General features: G+C 37.4%; 1 protein-coding gene across 2 annotated transcripts; it reads left to right on the top strand.

Annotated features, from left to right (window-relative positions):
• The first annotated feature begins 1,497 nt into the window (after nt 1-1,497).
• On the top strand, nt 1,498-20,548 carry LOC4339453 (myosin-17). Of its 2 annotated transcripts, none has more exons than XM_026025724.2 (49): nt 1,498-2,019; nt 3,354-3,482; nt 3,984-4,127; nt 4,245-4,390; nt 4,494-4,650; nt 4,798-4,856; nt 5,096-5,255; nt 5,329-5,478; nt 5,588-5,724; nt 5,827-5,973; nt 6,042-6,143; nt 6,226-6,283; nt 6,393-6,494; nt 8,797-8,834; nt 8,997-9,123; nt 9,209-9,376; nt 10,188-10,319; nt 10,398-10,507; nt 10,582-10,642; nt 11,070-11,247; nt 11,350-11,555; nt 11,740-11,859; nt 11,940-12,038; nt 12,277-12,465; nt 12,600-12,739; nt 13,458-13,625; nt 13,747-13,914; nt 14,073-14,240; nt 14,559-14,726; nt 14,842-15,009; nt 15,162-15,329; nt 15,427-15,594; nt 15,780-15,947; nt 16,065-16,229; nt 16,988-17,155; nt 17,275-17,484; nt 17,605-17,725; nt 17,804-17,905; nt 17,995-18,075; nt 18,158-18,343; nt 18,512-18,856; nt 18,946-19,086; nt 19,178-19,248; nt 19,323-19,422; nt 19,495-19,551; nt 19,659-19,715; nt 19,804-19,884; nt 19,984-20,066; nt 20,151-20,548. In XM_026025724.2, the coding sequence occupies exons 1-49, from the start codon at nt 2,017-2,019 to the stop codon at nt 20,275-20,277; spliced, it is 6,501 nt and encodes a 2,166-aa protein (XP_025881509.2). In that variant the 5' UTR covers nt 1,498-2,016; the 3' UTR covers nt 20,278-20,548. The 2 variants fall into 2 exon arrangements, with proteins under 2 accessions (XP_025881509.2, XP_025881508.2); XM_026025723.2 differs by having other exon boundaries at nt 17,605-17,714; nt 17,790-17,905.
• The last annotated feature ends 96 nt before the right edge of the window (nt 20,549-20,644 follow it).

Here is a 20,644-nt window from a genome sequence, read left to right on the forward strand (position 1 = left end):
CAATTAAGTGATACCGTTTTTTATCTTAGCCAATATAAAATATGTTTTTCTTAAAAGAAATATTTTAGCATCGTATTGCTTGTTGACACTAAATAGTTAAATGGTTCCCGACCGTTTTCACGTACAATTTTACATGAAGCTATATTTTAAAAGTATAATTGGATTTAATATACAACTCTTGCTTTATGTTCCTATATACTCACACTTATATTTTATATACAAATTATATCTATCAATTTGCACCATTCTATCTAGACAAATACAACCACAAATCAAAACGCTGCATAACTTTGTTTAATCAGATTAATGTGGTGATTTATACCTTTTTAGAATGAATATAATACATAAACATTGTATTATATATCACAAACCATTTTAATTAAAGTTATGCAAACATTGTGTCGTCTATGGCTACGCCGTTCACCATTGTTCCATATTTTTTCATTCAGTAATATTATAAACTAATACAACTTAGATAAAAAGAGTAATCCTATATATCTATAAAGCTCATCCACGCTAAGTGTAGTTAATAATATTTCTCTTATATCTCATTAAATCACATCACCTCAATTGTTCCTAGCACTTGGATGATTGATCCATGGTTCAAATTATCTCCATTCATTTCTTCCCCTATAAAGTCATACTACCTTAGATTTGTCTTTGGATGATTAATCTATATTAATTATCTCCCTTGTTTTCCTTCTATCATTGAGACACATCATCTTAGTTTACTTTTGAATGATAAACCTATATATGACTTAAGTTGTTATAAACCAATTCATCTTAATCGTTTACAACTTTTTGATGATCGATTAAAGATGAAAATTATATAAAACATATAAAGTTATTTATATGTTGTCTTATATTTTTTTAATACTATTATACATAATTCCTGCTGTAACGCGCGGGGTTTCATTTAGTTAGCTATAGTAAACATCAAAAGTCTAATACTGTTGCTAAACAAGATTGCAATAATCTAACTTAATGCTAGAAGAATACACTACATGAGAGGCTTTAGTGATACATATACCTTTTTTAATTAATTTAGCATTAGTGATTATAAAGTTTTAAACGTTAAATTAATTTTCTGGCCGAAGGGAGTATATAGGTCTTGTTTGAGTGTAAAATTTTGAGAAGCAGCGGGTAAGAAGCTAGTTGAGAATTTAGAAAAGCTGACAAACCCAACTTTTGGCTTCTAATTCATTTTCTGGATTCTATAACTGTAACTTTTCAGAATATAGATGAAAATATAAACTGTTTGGAAGTTAGCTTCTGAAAATTTTAGGAGAAGCTACCGCTACAAAGCTTCACCAAACATGCCCATAATCTCCCTGCGTTTCCCTTGTCTCGTGTGTGGCCGTGGGCCGTGGCGTCCTCTACAGTCCACACCACACAGGACAGCAGCCACGCTCGCAGACGCACCCGTAGTCCCCCCGTCCAGGGGACCAGGAGCCAGGACACAAGTTACAAGTTACTACGGCACAGAGCCACAGAGGCAGACTGGTGGCAGTGGCAGAGCACGCCGCCCCGGGCTCCGGCTCCCCTCCTCCTCCCTACATGCTCGCGCGGCCGCACCATCCGGCGCCAAACCCTCCTCCCTCTCTCTCCGCGTCATTTTGGGCTTTTCTGGCGAAAATGCCACGGCGGCGCTGGACCGGTGGCGCCGTCGCGGCGAGCAGCATCCCTCTCTTCCCCATCCCACCCCCCGCAGCGCCAAAAATAGATGGCACTCGCGCCTCGCCTCTCTGCTTCCGCGCCCCACCTCTCGATCGCCCCCTTCCTCCTCCTCCTCCTCCCCCTCCCCTTCCCTCTCCCCCACGCGACCTCGCTGCTGGCATCGCGCGCCACCGCACGCGCTGGATCGATCGAAGGCCTGGCCGCGCCTTCCGCCTCCCCCCCCCCCCACGGCCGCCGATACCGACGACGGAGGCGCCGGCGGCCCGATTCTACCCCCCACCCCTGCACTGGTCGGCGATCGTTGCTTCCCCCCTCCCGCGGTGATCGCGCGCGACACCCATGGTGAGTTGTCTGTGCTGGGGCTACTGGCTGTCTGGCTGCTAGATGATGAGATGAGGGGTGATGCTAATGTTTCATTGTTTTTTCGTTCGGTCCGATGTCGCTACGCGCCGTGCGGCCGCGGTGTGTTGCGCGGGCATTGGGGTTGCCATGCTGGTTTGTTAGTTTCTCTGTTAGCATTGGGTTTGGAGAGAAATGTGAGGTTTCTGTGTTCGCGTAGTTGGGGGGAATTTTTTGTGAATGACCACTTTGGCTCTAGAGGAACCGATGGACGACGGGTGACTCGATTAGTGTGAGTTGTTCATTGCTCCCGATGAACGGACATGTTTTCCATTTTTAATCTCGTGTGTGTAGGATAGCTGAAGCGTTTGATTTGTGGCGACCAGGAAGCAAAGCTGTACGCCGGAAAGGATTTTTTTAAAAATTTTAAAAAAGCCAGTTCCGTCTACTCATTTTAGATATGAATATGAGAATAAGCCTTTTTTTTTTTTAAGTTCAAGTGTTCTCTGAATTTGCTCAATATAAGTATTGCTTCACTAGCCCACTTTGTCAGGACACACTCTTTCTTCTATGTGCCACCATATTGGAATAGAGATTAGAGAAGTGTATGCTGCAATTAGTTTTCACTCATATCTAGTTTGGTGATGAGTCCATAACTTCCTACATTTGTCTTGAAATCAGATTCTGTATAATCGTGACCAAATATGTGATGAACTAGGTGCTCTTATTTCAATTCATGGTAGTACAGCACTGGTGCTAAGAATTTAGTTTATCTAATATCTTTGCTCTAGAATTTACGCCTTAAAGCATATGTCTCATGAATTTGTTTTCTGATTCTATGCTTTTTGGGTCGGTATGATCATGTATCCTTTCATGGTTTGACACGGCATTCTTAGATTTATTAAACTATGCATGTCCATTTCAACAGTGATCCATGCCTCATTCTGCTTTGTACTCCATGTTATATATCTATTGTATCATTAAAAGTTTAAAACAGTAGTTATAAATTATGGAATTAATTTGATGAAAAAAAGAAAAGGATCCTACACCAGCATAATATTCATTTTAGTGGGTCCTAAATATAACAACGTAGATAAGAAATACAATGCATTTCATCAACAAGCACATGAGTTCTATGGCAAATACAAACATACCATTGTATGTAAGTGTGCAAGGTGAGGCTAGTTATTTATAGTATACTTCTAGTAGTGTTTTTACAATTCCTTTTGGCATCTTTTGGAACACAAACTTTAGATATAAATCTATGCATCCATTTACCTATTAACCTTGATTTTTTCCCTGGCATGTTGGATTTTTGTGACTTGTGGCTTGTGCAGGCTGCCACATTAAAAATTGTTCTTGGCTCCCATATATGGCTGGAAGATAAAGATTTAGCTTGGATTGATGGTGAGGTCTTCCGAATTGAGGGTCAAAAGGCCCATATCCGCACTACCAACGGAAATATGGTATTTGTAGCTGATATCAGATACTATTTGTTTTCTTTTGCACCTTAACTTCTTCATCATTAATTATTATTACCATCATCATTGATGAAAAAGTAGTGTGTGCATGGTTATGCTCTTATTGCAAATTAAAATTGGCACAGTTGTCAATAAATCCATAAAGTAACAGCCTTTATATTTTAGTGCTGAAATCACTGGAAACTATTTCAATTAAGAGTGTAACTAATTAGCCATAAAAACACCTATAAACTATCCATTTTCAACATCGAATAAAATCTAATCGTTTGAGAAATAACAATTATCAGAACAGACTGAACACGCTTTCAAGTTTTTTCTTTCTTTTGGTTTGAACTTTGAACTGCATCAAGGATGCAAAGCCGTTCCTGTTTATATATAGTTTAATAATATGATCCGTACTACTGTTATTCACATATATCGCATGATCTATATTGATATATTTCATGTCATGAAACTTGCTTTGTTACTTCAATTCTGTGAAACCAGGTTGTTGCGAGCATATCAGACATTCATCCAAAGGACACAGAAGTGCATTCTGATGGAATTGATGATATGATAAGACTATCATACTTGCATGAGCCTGGTGTTTTAAACAATCTATCTGTTCGATATGCAAAAAATATAATTTACGTGAGTATTTGCATACTCAAACATATCATCATAAGTAGCCAAAGAAAAACAAGTTTGTGGCTTTGTGCAACCCTCTCCTTTCTTTTCTGATTCTACTTTTTTTTTTTTGAATTCCAGACCTATACTGGTAATATATTGATTGCAATCAATCCATTCCAAAGGTTGCCTCATCTTGCTGAACCCCATACTATGGAGAAGTACAAAGGTGCAAATTTCGGTGAGCTAGACCCTCATGTATTTGCAATTGCTGACATTTCTTACAGGTAATTCCCTAGAATGCTATCGATGTATATTTCTTTAAAATAACAGGTGGAGGTACCAATAATGATGGCATCTTTTCTGGCATTCTTTTGAATAAGGAAACAGGCAAATGATGAATGAGAGAAAGAGCAACTCCATATTGGTGAGTGGTGAAAGTGGTGCTGGCAAGACTGAAACCACAAAGATGCTTATGAGATATCTTGCATTTTTGGGTGGACGGTCTAGAACAGGAGGGAGGACAGTTGAACAACAAGTTTTAGAAGTAAGTTAGGGATCATTAATATTTTTCAGTCCTTCACATTGTTAAGAACAATATATCTGTCCTTCCAAATGGAAGTGAAGGCTTTTAAAAGTGATGTGTTACTTTTGCCTGGACTAATCCTTCATACTTAATTGTGCTTTGATGTAGTCTAATCCAGTCCTTGAAGCTTTTGGCAATGCAAAGACTGTTCGGAACAATAATTCAAGGTGTTTGTTTTACACTCTCAGTTGGAATCTTGGAAGATAATTAATTCACAATTTATTAAGTACAGCATATTACTATTCCTAAGCAAGAAACAAAGCTGCTTATCCTACGTCCCCCCCCCCCCCTCTCTCACGGAGAAAAAAAAACCTGTGGAACCAAAAATCCATTTTGTTCTTCTTTTTTTTTGCATTAATAATATTTGCTCACACATGTACTTACTATTTTTTATAACATGGTCAAGCCGGTTTGGCAAATTTGTTGAAATCCAGTTTGACAAGAGTGGGAAGATATCTGGTGCTGCCATTAGAACATACTTACTTGAAAGATCACGTGTTTGTCAAATCAATAGTCCAGAGAGAAACTACCATTGCTTTTACTTCCTATGTGCAGCACCATCGGAGGTATATTTCCTAACTCAATGTGATTAACAAGCTGGGTCTGTGTTATTTATTATTGAATAAACCCAAATGGCAGGAAATTAGAAAGTATAATCTGGGTGACCCTTCGTCGTTTCACTATCTCAACCAATCTACTTGCATTAAAGTTGATGGGATTAGTGACAATGAGGAGTATCTTGCAACAAGAAGTGCTATGAATACAGTTGGCATAACTGAGCAGGAGCAGGTCTCAAGTTCCAACACCTTTCAAGCCACTAAATAACAATACAATTGTTATTCTATGTGCATATGAGTAGGCATTCTCACTTATTTCAAGTAACACACTGATAATGCAGGAGGCTATATTCCGAGTTGTTGCTGCTGTGCTTCACCTTGGGAACATCAATTTTGTGAAAGGGAGAGAGGTAGATTCATCTGTAATAAAGGATGAGAAAGCTAGGTTCCATCTTAATGCAGCTGCAGAGCTTTTGATGTACGTCTAATGCCCACCTGTTCTATAGTAATCTTCAAAATTTCTGTTTCAAATTTCACTGTTTATACTGTATTACTCCTCATTGTGGAGTTCTTACTGCAGGTGTGATCATGGGAAGTTAGAGAATGCACTGATAAAGAGGAAAATAAATACACCAGAAGGAGTGATTACCACAACAGTTGACCCTAATTCTGCCACAGTTAGCAGAGATGGCTTAGCCAAACAAATATATTCTCGACTATTTGACTGGTAATCTTTATAACTCTGTGATTTGTTCCTCCCTGAATTGTAAGTGTATGAGACTGTAATGTGTGCAGGCTTGTAAGCAGACTAAACGCATCAATAGGACAAGATGAGAACTCTCAATATTTGATCGGCGTGCTTGATATCTATGGTTTTGAAAGTTTCAAGACTAATAGGTAATTTTTTAACTAAATGCTGATTCAGTTTACCATTGAAGATCATTTATGGAAGTCATATGTTTATTCATGACTGAAACAGCTTTGAACAATTATGCATCAATTTCACCAACGAAAAACTCCAGCAGCATTTTAACCAGGTACATTAGTAAAACATGTTTGGATGTTCATGATATTAGACTCTTTTTGCTTTTTAGATAAAGACTCTCTTTTCTTAGTGTTTGGTAAAATGAGAGCTTCTATTGGCAGAATGTCTTCAAAATGGAGCAGGAAGAGTATAACCGTGAGCAGATCGATTGGAGTTACATAGAATTTGTTGACAACCAAGACGTGTTGGACTTGATTGAAAAGGTATGTAGCATTTGTTTTATATAATGTGCTTAGCCTTGTACTTCCCCAACCTTCTGGTGGTCATTGTCATTTGTCAGCAAGACAGATAAATCATTTTAAGAAAAACACATGAAGTTACTTGTTGCTAACCTGTCAGTACTCTGGTACTGGTTCACATATAGGTATCTGTTCTGTTGTTTGTGAATATAATACTGGTATAAACCTGTGCTTTTCTCCCAGATGTCACTTTACGGATCAAATAGAGTACAATATACTCCTCCCGTCCCAAAATATAGCAACTTCTAGTGTTTGAAATTTGTCCCAAAATAGAGCAACTTCCCCACCTACTTCCTCATCTCAACCATCCCTCATTTAATTTCATCTGTCTTCTTAATCTCCGTAAAAACTCCAAAGTGCTTATATTTTGGGATGGAGGGAGTAGTATGCTTTTTTGCTTTCACCGACAATTGTTTCTGTACTGTGGTTTTGAGGCTTGGGGTTGTTGGTTTTTTCGTAGTTGTTAACTAATCATCATGACTTCATGTTGTGCAGTATGGTTGGTTACGGAAAACTGCAAAGTGGGAAGCACCGACTGTTATGTATTGGCTAGGGTAAAGGATCCTAAGACCGGGGGATAGGGCACTCGCCCTCTAATAGCAGCGGCAGGGCTTCTCCCTACCGAGCTAAAAGAGGCTCTGAGGCTTAGGGCAACTTTAGAGATTCATTGATTGATGAAACTGCTAATGCGCGATCGATCGCCCCAGGCGATCGGTCCCCTGCCTCACCCTGTATCTTTTTTTGGCACCGCTTTATCTTTCAGTTTTAGTAATTTTATACACCTAAAGTTTATACACATCAAGTTTACACATATAAATCTTATGGAGGGGACTACCGATCGGGTGCCCGATCCATACGTGCAAAAATCGGGCGATGACGTTAGCATGACGTCAGCGCCACGCATACGTGCAAAACCATTTAAAACTAATTTTTCTCTTAAATTATTTATCCAAATCATGATCCGATTGCACCATTAAATTCGTTGCAATTAAATCTTCAAAACAAGACCACAAATGGATATATTCCGGCGGAATTTTTTTTTAGCCTATTATTGAATTATTTTTAAATGTTGCACGATGTTCCACCAAGTATATTGGAATTGTTTCACTAAATAGATCGAAAATGTTTCAAACGTTTAAATCGGGCGTTGTTTCACCTTATATAAAAACAATGTTTCAGCAAATAATGAAAGAATGTTTCAGTTCACTGCAACATTAGATCTATACATAGTGAAACATTCTGAGTATACTAGGTAAAACATTTTTGGTGGAAACAAAAAATAAAACGAATTCCTTTAATAGAGGGTTTCCAAAATATGTGGGTGATTTGTTGCAAAATAATGTTTCGTTCAATGCAACATTAGATCTATACATAGTGAAATATTGTGAGTACACTAGGTGAAACATTTTTGGTGGAACAAAAAATGAAACGAATTCTCTTAATAGAGGGTTTCAAAAATATGTGGGTGATTTGTTGCAAAAGAATGTTTCAATTCACTGGAACATTAGATTTATATATAGTGAAACATTGTGAGTATACTAGGTGAAACATATTTGGTAGGGACACGTGGTAGGTGGAGGCAGGACAAATGGTGGGGCCCAGGGGGCATGCGCGTCGCGGGGGAGAGCGCCCGATTTCGCTCCCCCCGCGCCGGTCGCCCGAGGCGAAGAATTTTCGAAATCTTATACACCTAAAGTTTGTACACTTAAAGTTGGTAGACCTAAAGTTTATAAGTCAAAAGTTTATATACTAGATTCAAAATCATCTTTAAATGTATTTGAATTCAAATTTAAATTTAAATCGGTATATAAACTTTTGACCTATAAATTTTAGATGTGTAAACCCTAGATGTATAAACTTTAGGTATATAAACCTAAAAAAATATATATGGTAAAAAGGGAAAAGCGGTGAAAAAAGTGATCGCCTGAGGCGATCGATCGCTAATTAGCGATCCCCATTGATTGATTGACAATATAGTACATGGGGTCCTTTTATATATAGGGAGGACAGGCTTGATATCTAAGGAACTAATCTATAGTATTATAGAAACCAATCCAATCTTTATCTCAAAACTTTCTAATAAACCTCATCTCTTTCCTAACTAGATAATCTCCTACCTTTATATGACTTATTCCTAATTTATCATGCCTAAACTGCTGCATGGGCCTTGCCCGTGCCCATAACACCAACATATTTGTGCATACTAGATATAGTTGTCTTTTCTCTGTTTAAGTTCAATATTGTTCATATCTCCTTTTATTTTCAGAAACCTGGTGGGATTGTTGCACTTCTTGATGAAGCTTGGTTAGTGTTTAAACCCTTCTTCGATGGACTGCATGCAACAGGCAGCTCGTGAAAATAATTGCTTCTTTGTTATAATCAACATTGCTATATCTATTTCTGAATTAGTAGTTCTGACAATGATTCATCATTCTTTCATTCTTTTCTCTATCCTGTGTGCACCAGTATGTTTCCTAAATGTACACATGAGTCATTTTCTCAGAAGCTGTACGAGAAGTTCAAGAACCACAAAAGGTTTAGCAAACCAAAGCTTTCTCGTACTGCATTTACAATCCAACATTATGCAGGAGAAGTGAGCATTCTGTCACAACATAGCATTCTTTGCTTATATGCATTTGATTAAGCATATTCCTTTTAATCCCTTGATATCATTGCAGGTAACATATCAGTCTGATCATTTCCTGGACAAAAACAGAGATTATGTAGTCGTAGAACATCAAGAGTTGCTTAATGCTTCCACGTGCTCCTTTGTGTCAGGGTTATTCCCATCAGTACAAGAGGAGAACACAAAATCTTCAAAGTCCTCAATTGCTAATCGTTTTAAGGTATGATCCTGCTAGTTCAATTTTGTTCTCTAGACTCTAAATTCAGGTAAAAGCCTTACTATTATGCAAACTGTATTTAATAAGGACATACATAGTGAAAATTATTAGCTGGGTACTATTATGCAAACTAACTTGGCCTTGAGCATAAAAATAGAATTTAGCCATTAAATTTCTCAGTGTAGCCTGCCTACGTAATAAAAAAGGATCTACGCGGAAAGTTCCGATTGAAATATAATATTTGAACACCAGAATCAAATTACATTCAGTGTTCAAAACTGATAAAATTCTGACATGATAAACTGGACAGAAGCGTAGAAAAGATCAAACACTAGCAGTAACATAAACTTCTCCCTTTTCTGTTTGTTTCTTCTCAAATTATGGGATTAATGTTGAAAATTTGTGGATAATTCAACATTTCATATATCTCATGATCAAATTTTATCCTTGACTTATTTATATTGATCTGATTCTAGAACTGCAAAGGTCTGCATGGTTGCACTTATATTTTACTTTACTCTAGAAATATCTTCATATATAACAGGGTGACATGTGCCTATGTGTAGTCGTATGTACTTGAAATATGAACCTGAATGATGGTTGCTTTTATTTATACTTTTATTTGGAGTGCGTAGATACAATGGTTTCTAAACATTCATACCTTTCACAACGTAGAGCAGTAGTGCCATCAAGTTCAAGAAGAAAAGATTGCATTTACTTGATAGGGGGCATGTGAAGCAATTAAGATTATTTTTTTTTCATGTAAATTCTTCTGTACAGTGACAATATCTGAGCATTTCATGCAAATTATCAGGGGCAACTCCATGACCTGATGGAGACTTTAAGTTCTACAGAACCTCATTATATTAGATGTATTAAGCCCAATAATCTTCTTAAGCCTGCTACTTTTGAGAACGCCAATGTTTTACATCAACTTCGATGTTCGGTAAGGAATACATCATTCATCAGATAGTCTCCAGAGAAAGCCAGTACTATTATATAACCTAACGGGTCATCCTTTCAGGGTGTTCTTGAAGCTATTCGCATCAGTTGTGCTGGATACCCTACAAGAAAATTATTTCGTGATTTTCTTCAACGGTTTCGCATTATTGCTCCTGATTTTTTCAAAGAAAGGTGAGTATAATGTTTACCTATACCTTCTAATTCTGCTACCTCTGTCCTGCATTTACTGTTATGATATTTGACAGAAATGATGAAAAAGTAATCTGCCAAAAGATTTTGGACAAAATGGGACTCCAGGGTTATCAGGTGAGTCATTCTTTAACAGAATAAATCCTACTTTATATGTATTGTACAACCATTTTCCTCTTTTTCTCATCCCATAAGGCTACCAAGTAAAAAGATATGTATGTGTTACTGAACCATTATCTAAAAGAAATGTTCTTGAATAGTTACAGCTTGTAAGGTAGAAAGTAAGTTCTTGAGGATTTTTCTTGTTGATTTGGTGATGCAACTGAAGTTTTCAACTGTTCAAAAAAGTTGATTTCTTTTACTTTCACTAGATATTCTCCCTGGAAAACAAAAGTCACGGTGGAATTAACAAGATACACTAAATAGTTTTACTCCACAACTTGCTTTTTATGATTATTTTCTTTGATGAGCTTCATGCAAATATATAGACTGTTTAATCGTGAAACTTCTCAAAAATATTGCAAATAATTGCTGTCTTTGACAGATTGGAAGAACTAAGGTGTTTCTGAGAGCCGGTCAGATGGCTGAATTGGATGCTAGAAGAACTGAAGTGCAGAATAGAGCAGCTAGAGCTGTTCAGAGTAGATTTCGCACTCATGTTGCTCGTGAACAATTTCTTATGCTACACAACACATCCATATCCTTCCAATCTTTTGTTAGAGGTAAGGTTGAGCTAGATGGCCTCTCAAGTGGGAAACAGTGCTTATGTCATTATGGCAGGAGTGGAGCCACATAGTTATGACGAATTCCTTTTTCATTTGTAGCAATTTTGGCTTGTAAGCTGCATTTGCTCCTGAGAAAACAAGCTGCAGCTCTGAAAATACAGAAAAACGTCCGCTGCTATTTTGCCTCAAAGTCTTTTTCTGAACTGCGCTCTTCAGCCATTACATTGCAGACAGGATTAAGGGCCTTTGGTGCTTATAACGAATATATTCGCAGAAAACAAAACAAAGCTTCTACTGATATCCAGGTAATAGATTTGTTTATTTTCCTTTTTTATTATTTATTCCAATGAAAAGTTGGTGCAGCCTATTATTTAAGCCGTTATACATCTAACTTAAAATGATAGTTAATCACCAATGCCCTGGCATTTTGCAAATTCGTAATTTTTTTTATCACATTTGGACTGTTGCTCTGGTAATGATTGCCCGCAGACTCAATGGCGTAGCCACAGGGATAATTCAAATTATCTCAAACTGAAGAGATCAGTGTTGATTTATCAGTGTGCATGGAGAATACAAGTTGCTAAAGGAAAACTCAGAAAGCTCAAAATGGTACTAAAGCAATATTGTCATTGCTATACTTTGTACTTGAACGTCAACAGTCTTTTATTTCAGTTGCATAAATTTTGTAGGCTGCAAGAGATACAGAAGCTCTCAAGGTAGAGAAAGGGAAACTTGAGGAGCATATAGAAGAATTATCAAGCCGTTTGTGTTTGGAAAAGAAACTGAGGGTAAATACTGCTCCTTGAATTATGACTTATTTAGAGAAGAAGATTTACTTCATCCATCCCAAATTAAGTTAATCTACTACGGGATATGACATATCCTTGTACTATGAATCTGGACAAGTGTCTATCTAGATTCGTAGTACAAGGATATGTGACATCCCATATTAGATTAACTTAATATGGGACGGAGGAAGTAGTAGGTCATATTGTTGGGTGACATTATGACACATATCTTTTTCAGAGTGACTTAGAGAATAGCAAAGCAACGGAAATTTCCAAATTACAGACCACTCTTCATGAGATGGAGCGTAGAGTAGAAGAAGCCAGAGCAACACAAGAAAGAGAATCAGCCAAAAAGGTTGTGGAAGAAGCTCTAGTTCTAGAAAGAGAGAAGATAGCTTTATTGACTAAAGAAGTTGAGGAGCTGAAGGTACTTTTTCCTCAATCTGAGCTTATTGAATATCCTTTCCATATGTTTCTTAAGAAATAAATCTCTGATATAGAAGTAACTTATTCAGATAAGGCATGATATTTGATGGTTATAGATAAATGTGACTTCGACAGGTACTACTGCTAAAAGAACAAGAAGAAAAAAATGCAACCAATAGTGCCTTTTCTATTGCTCAAGAAAGAAACGATGACCTAACTAAGAAAGTTGAGGTTGCAAATGAAAACTTCAAGCAGCTTAAAGATACTCTGAAGAGGTCAGTGCTTATTAACTGTTGATCTTAATGGACTGGTAGCATGGCAGGTTTCCTTCGATTCCAACTAAGTGAAACACAATATTTCAATTTGATTTGTTATACCAGCACATCAAATAAACATGCACTTCCTCGCTTTAATAACTAGCATAGTCCTTATTGTAGACTGTAGAGCAAGCTGCTATTGTTACTTGATCTTATTTCGTTTCTTTAGTGAGCTACTAAGGTCATAATTTGTCCCTGTTATCACAGTTCTCCATTTGACCGGATCCCTTTTGTGACATTTGTGTAGAACATGTAGATAAGTGATGCACTGAAATAACTTGCTGAAGCTCAAGAAATAAACAGGAGGTTCATAAAATACAAATCTAGGACTCTGAAAAATGTTTTTCAAATTAACATATTTGCAAAAGTTCATAGTTTGCCATACTAACATTTTATGGGAGAAAACCATGTACTTGAATGGCAAAGCATTTAGCTGTGGTGGTTGAAACCATGAGTTCAAACCCCACCTTCTATCTTAATTAAAAAGCCATATATTTCAGGTTTTCCTTTTGTTTTTATGTTAGCATTTTATCCTTTAAAGGTGATATATGTATATATGACTGTTCAACATGGTGGTAATTTTCTGCACCACTGAAGTTATCGGAGTCAAGTAAATTCACTTCCATCCTTGCCTACTGTTTAGAAAAACATATTTCTTCCTTTATGTTGGATACAGTTTTGAAGAGAGCACAAAAGGACTTGAGACTTCTCTGATGATGGAGAGGCAACAAAACGAGGCAAATAGAAGGGAAGTTGGTGAAGCACAACAAAGAGTTGAAGAACTACTGAGACTGGTTGCAGATGCTAATGGAAAATCCACATCGCTTCAGACTACTGTGCAGAGGTCATTTTTGTTTCATAAGAAAACAAGCTTTGTCCAGGACACATAATCTTTACAACTGAGCAACTTTTAGTACTAAAACTATGTGTGTTAAATTTTGTTTATTTATCCTTCTCGAGCCCAGGTTAGAACAAAGCTTAATTGAGAAAGAGGCCACTTGGCTTACAGAAAGGCAAGAAAGTGAAACAACCAATAAATTGCTCATCGAAGCTCATGGGAGAAATGAGGAATTGCTCAATAAAATTGAAGTTGCTGAAAATGACATATCTAAATTTCGAGACAATATCCAGAGGTCTATTGATTGGTCTCAGTTTACCTTTTCCTATGCTTGGTTACATTTTATGACCGACCTCTGTCATAGAACCCCACTCATCCAAATTCTCACTTAAATATTTTCTAGATTCTCATCCTTTTGAAAATATAAAGGCTGATTACTATTTTCAATGATAGATTTGAAGAAACTGCAACAACATTGGAGACTTCATTGCTAGCTGAGAAACAGCACAGTGCTGCAATCATGTCACAGTTAGCTGAAACGAAACAGGGAAATGAAGAGTTGCAGAAGAAGCTGGCAGATGTCAATAGAACAAACGATATACTTCAAGATTCTTTAAAGAGGTTCATTTCTCTCATTAGTTGATTAACCTCTTCACAAATAAAGGCTTGAAAGTATGATTGAAGAGTTAAAAATGGAAAGAAGAGAGGCATATGGCCCTGAATCCCTGGTATGCACTGTAAAGAGGGTACTCAGGATAACACTTTGGGATCCTGAACTGAAGGAAATCATCATTTTCTAAGGGATTGATCATAGTTTGGGGCGTAATGTGAGGGTGCTGCATATGTGCCTTCTTTGTCACGTATTTAGCAAGGAAGTTATTATTATTCTGCTGTCAGCATTACGAGATGACTTGGTAACATTTTCTTCACTAAATATAGGTTTGAAGAAAATGTAACCACAAGGGACGCCCTGTATTTAGCTGAAAGGCAAGAGCACGATGAAACAAAGCAATCACTTTCTAAATCTCAGGAAAGAAACTGGGAATTGCTTCAGAAAGTTGATGAAGCGGAGAAAAGAATAAATAAGCTTCTGGAGAATGCACAAAGGTTCTTGCGCTACTTCATTCAAACAGTGCAGTATATGTGTTCTGTAACTTAGAGCGCCACTGCTATCTTCTCAGCATTATGAGCTAACTTATTTACTTTTGTTCAATAAATTTAGACTTGAGAAACATGCGACAGCAAGGGAGTCTTTGCTGCTAAAGACAAAGCAAAGTCATGATTCGACAACAAAAGCACTAGTTGAAGCTGAAAGTAGAAACCGAGAGTTAACAAAAAGTTTTGAGGATTCAGACAGGAAAATCAATTTGCTTGAGGATTCAGTGAACAGGTTTGAATTTGTTTCTTCATGCTCTATAACCTTGAAACGACTTAAGCAACTATTTCGTGGTCAGCTATGGTGTTCTCTTCAAATCTATATTACCTTTTACCACAGTACATCTGTATGGCTCCAACCATAAGATCTCTCTTTATTGTACATAGACTGGAAGAACGTATAGCAGAGAAAGACTCTTTGTTGGAAATTGAAAGACAAGAAAACAATGCAACCAAGGATGAAGTAACCAATGCTCAAAACAAGATCATGGAATTAGTAAACGAGTCCCAACAATTGCAAGATATCAGAAAACATCTGGAAGATAACATCAAGAGGTTTGAGACTTCCTTTTAAGTGGATACACGCCCCCCAACTTATTTATTAATATTTTCATTATAATGTGGTAATGACATCTGATTTCAATGATCACAGGCTTGAAGAAGATGCTACTACAAGAGAAGCTTTATTGATATCAGAAAAACAGACACATGAGGCAACTAAGAGAACTCTAACTGAAACTCAGTTGAGAAATGAAGAGTTAATCAATAAGATCCAGGATTCTGATAAGCATGCCCTTCAGCTTGAGCTAACTATCGAGAGGTTAATAGTCATTCCTTTGTAGCCTTTTCCTATTTAAGAAACTTGCTAAGATCTAACTTATCATTCATCTTGTAACTCTTTAAGCTCTGCCTAACAACCTCCAGGCACGTGAACTTATATTAGCAGAAGATACTTCTCATACCTATTTATATTGAACCGTCTCCATATTCCTTCTATTGATACAGGCTTCAAGAGAATGCATCTACAATGGAGGCTTTACTTTTGAGAGAACGAGAGCAAAGCAATGCAACTATGAAGGCACATTCAGAAAGTCAAGAAAGAAATTCACAGCTACTAAAGAAATTTGAAGATGTTGACAAGAAAATTGGTCTTCTTCAAGGTGCCATACAAAGGTACTTCATCTAGCCATGATTTTCTTAAGCTGTAGATGTGGCAGTTCATGCGTAAAGTGAGTATTTGCATTTTTATAGATGCTAAATTTTGACATATTTTTTGCTGATTAAATTCAGGCTTGGTGAACAAACAACAAAAGACACTTTGTTGTTATCTGAGAGAAAGGAGAAGGATGAACTGAAGAAAGTGCTTAGTGAGACTGAATACAGAAATGAAGAGTTAGTAATCAAAATTGAAGAAGAGAACAAAAAAGTTGAGCATCTTCAAGACACCATAACTATGTAAGTATGTGCTCAATCTCCCATTCAACTTGTAATATATCGCCCTGAAAAAAATTACACAAAACCCCATCTGGTCCCTTACATTGTAATATCAGCCCTATGTTGTGTTTTTCTATACTAAGTCCAACACCTTTTCTGTATTTTCTATTTTTCTCCAATTTGACTGCATCAAAAGGACAACAATATGGTGTCCCCAAAATGCATGGATAATGCACAATATATTACCCATTTCTCAACTGAAATGATATTTGAAGGATTATTACCTTCATAGAATGCACATAAAACGTATGTTGCAGAAAAACGTTAACGGAATAATGTGGCTTAATTAGTTCAAGTAGCAGCTCCTCCTGCAGTCTGAGAACCCTTCGGTTATTTCCTTGTTTTGCTTTTCTTTCTTCATGAATGCATTCTCTCATTGTTGTACTTGGCAGACTGTGGACTTTTAGGTCATCTTAGTCCACTCTTCTTGTTAGAAAGATATGCTTTTCTTTTGTGTATATGTTAAAGCAATAGATTGCACTTTTGTGCTGCATGCATGCAAAATACAATTTTGGTGCAAACCTATCAAACTGAAGTCAGCAGTAAAGGACAGAAGGCGAAAAGATTTGAGATCTTAAGTAAGCTGAGGCAAATATAGGGCTGTGTATATATGTGTAACATTGCCCCCTTTAATTCTGAACCCTGATATTTTTAATTGCCATTCACTAATAATTGCCAACATAACAAACTGACAGCAGTTGTATTTGCCCAAAAATCAGGCTTAAGGAAAATATAGCGGTTCAAGCTGCTAATTTGGAAGCTGAAAGACAAGAAAACGACAGGATTAGGAAATCTCTTGTTGAAGCTCAGGAGAGAAATGACGAGTTATTTAAGAAAGTTAGTGACAGTGAATACAGGGCCCAGCAGCTCCAAGATACTGTGCAAAAGTTGGTATCTTTATTTCTCCATATAGTTTTCTTCAATAGTACACTAACTACAATTGCATCACTACCAGTCAACCTATTATATGTTATTATTTTGTGAGACTAATGTCTTTACCAATCAGGCTTCAAGTTGATGCCATATCAAGATTGTCTTCCTTTGTAATGGAGAGACAAGAAAGTGATGCTGTGAGAAAGGCACTTGCGGAATCTCATGGAAGAAATGAAGATCTAATAAGACGAAATGATGACCTCCTCAGTAGGAATGATGACTTGATCAAGAAAATTGAAGATTCCGGTCAAGTTGTTGCTGAGCTCCAGGCAGCCTTAGAAAGGTAACCACCATAAGTTTTTTTTAATCCTCAACGATTCATTTTTAGCCACATTCTACATTTCTTTGTCATCGTCTTTTTATGGAACAAGTGCCTCTGTTATTCAACCTTCCACATACACAGGATAGAAGGGAAAGCGGCCAACTTAGAGGCAGAAAATCAAATTCTTCGCCAACAAGCAATTGCAACCCCCCCATCTACAGCCAAGTCTCAAGCTGCATTCTCTAAAATCAGTATGATCCATGTAATGTGTCTTCAATAGATCTTACAGTTGTATGACTGTTGAATATTCTCACTTGAATTGGTAGATGCATTTCAACAGAGAAGTCCAGAAAATGGACATATTTTAAATGGCAACGTAGCATATGCTGAAAAGTCCTTGACTGGTCCAGCAGAAACAAGACCCTCTATGGTTGTTAACCAAGTATGTGGTCGCATGTCAAAACCGTCCTTTCTGTTTGGTGATAAATTAGTCCATATGTTGCAACTGATTTAAATAATGCATTAACGCAGGGTAGCATCCTCAATTTGATTAACCAAAAGGATTATGAAAGTGGAGATAAAATGCAAAGAGCACATAATGAAGTATATCAGGTAGGCTGGTTTCTATGTTCTGTAGTTGCCTGACCTCCAACTGCTGAAATGGTACCTTTGTTTGTTTTGGTATTCTTCTCAGCACCAGCAGCCCCAGGATGATCAGCAGTTATTGCTTCAGTACATTACCCAGCACCTTGGATTCTCTGGTAGTAAACCTGTCGCTGCGCTTCTTCTATACCAATGCCTTCTTCATTGGAAATCGTTTGAAACAGCAAAAACAAGTGTCTTTGACAGTATCCTACAAGAGATAAACTCAGCAATAGAGGTTTGTGGCTCATTTCTTTGAATATTTAAACCTTCTTGTTCTGTAGCTGTACTCTAGTAGCACATATCCTGCACCTTGTAACATGATACGAGACATCTTTATGCAGCCACCTGGAATCCAGAATCATTACATTGTTATAATATTAACTGACATTCCTCTTACTTCAAGGCTCAACATGATACGAGAAGCCTGGCCTATTGGTTATCCAACCTGTCAACATTGTCAGTTCTCCTGCAACTCTCATTTAAAACCACCAGGGCAGCAATCTCAACCCCACATAGACGGAGATTTTCCTACGAGAGGATTTTTCAAGCTAGTCAAACTTCAAATAGCGGACTTGCTTATTTCAGTGCTCAACCGGTGGATGGGCCTAGTGGATTGCAACAAATTGATGCAAAATATCCAGCTTTGCTCTTCAAGCAGCAGCTTGTGGATCTGATTGAGAAGGTGTATGGAATGATAAGTGACAAGGTGAAGAAGGAGCTTAACCCGTTACTTGAGTTGTGCATACAGGTACTTCCTCTCCTAAGAGAACTAGAAAAGTAGCCATCAGTTCTGAAACATTTTCTTTCTGAAAATCTGTAAATATTGTAAATATTCAGGATCCAAGGACTTCTCACTCAAATCAAGCAAAGGCCTCACTATCATCTGCTAGTCACTTGGGCCAACAAAGCCAACTCACACACTGGTTGGGCATAGTGAAAATCCTCAACAACTGCTTGCATCTGCTAAGAGCAAATCATGTACGTGATAAACGAATACAAATGCCAATGATTATCCACTCCCAGTGTATGACTTACCAGATCAACTGTCCTTTCTATGTTAAATTTGCAGGTCCCATCAATTCTGATCCACAAGTTGCTTACCCAAATATTTTCTATGGTCAATGTTCAACTATTTAATAGGTGAGCTTATTTTCTCTCCTATAGCATTTTTTGAGAGACTTAGTTATTATTTTTTTCCCCTGTTTTGGAAGCAGACTTCTGTTGCGCCGTGAATGTTGTTCGTTCAGCAACGGGGAGTATATCAGAGCTGGACTAACTCAAATAAAACATTGGTGCAATGATGTTAATCAAGAGGTTGTTCGGATATGTCTGTAGATTTTTTTTTTTTCAAAATGCTGCCAGCTTAAGTTTTTAGTGTTTACACAGTTTGCAGATTCAGCCTGGGAAGCACTGAGGCATATAAGACAAGCTGTTGATTTCTTGGTGCGTGTGTTTTTCTTTCATTATGAAAAGAGAGATGAAAAAAGATTGGCATGTGAACAAATTGAAACTTAGTTTTCCAAAATATTTCCTACCTTGTCATTCACCAGGTAATTTCGCTGAAGCCAATACGGACATGGAGTGAAATATGCGATGATGTTTGCCCAGTAAGTATTATATATTTTTCTGGTTATTTAGAGAACCTTTGTGCTATTCATTAGGTCTACATGTGTAATCATTTCAACGCCTGTTCAGGCTCTCAGCTTACAGCAGCTTGAGCGTATAGTTGGCATGTACTGGGATGATATGAATGGCACAAACATTATTTCAGCAGAGGTGAGATGATATGTTTTCTTATTTAATCGTACAATTAAGTCCTGCATTATTTGGCCTGCTATTCCTTTTGAAATGCTAATCATGTGACTTGTGATTTAGTTCACATCAAGCATGAGAACTATGATGAAGGAGGAATCAAATAATGCCACCAGCTTTTCTGTCCTGTTGGATGACGATTCCAGGTTTTCTACTATGCTAAAAAGTTTCCATGGCCATTCTCCATTCCCTTTCAGTGCTCATTTAACTTCTGTTGATTATCTTTGCAGCATACCTTTTTCACTTGAAGACATTGCGAAGTCGATGCCAACCATTGAGGAGACGACAGAGAATGACCTGCTACCTTTTGTCCGTGAAAACCAAAGCTTTGCGTTTATATTGCACAGGAGAGATTGAGTGGTTCCCTCTTCACAGATCATTCACCGGCTATGTGAAAAAGGAGCGCCTCTGTGTAGCGTGGATATTACACGTTATTCATGTTGTAGACTAGTAACCCATTTAGGAATCAAGAGCAATTGCAGCTGAGGGTTTCTAGGCCTCTCTGGTTTGAATGGTTGGTTAAGCAAACTGTACATGTTTTATCTGCAGTGTGTATAACACACGTTATTCATGTTGTAGACTAGTGACCCATTTATGAATTAAGAGCAATTGGACCTGACGTTTTCTAGTCTTCTGGTTTGGGCGGTTGGTCAAGCAATCATACTTATTTTCTCACGTCATCTAGCCAGCTGTTTCTTTCTTCTTTCTTTGGGTGGGATAAAGC

Source organism: Oryza sativa, chromosome 5, assembly GCF_034140825.1.
Source record: "Oryza sativa Japonica Group chromosome 5, ASM3414082v1".
Taxonomy (NCBI): Eukaryota; Viridiplantae; Streptophyta; class Magnoliopsida; order Poales; family Poaceae; genus Oryza; species Oryza sativa.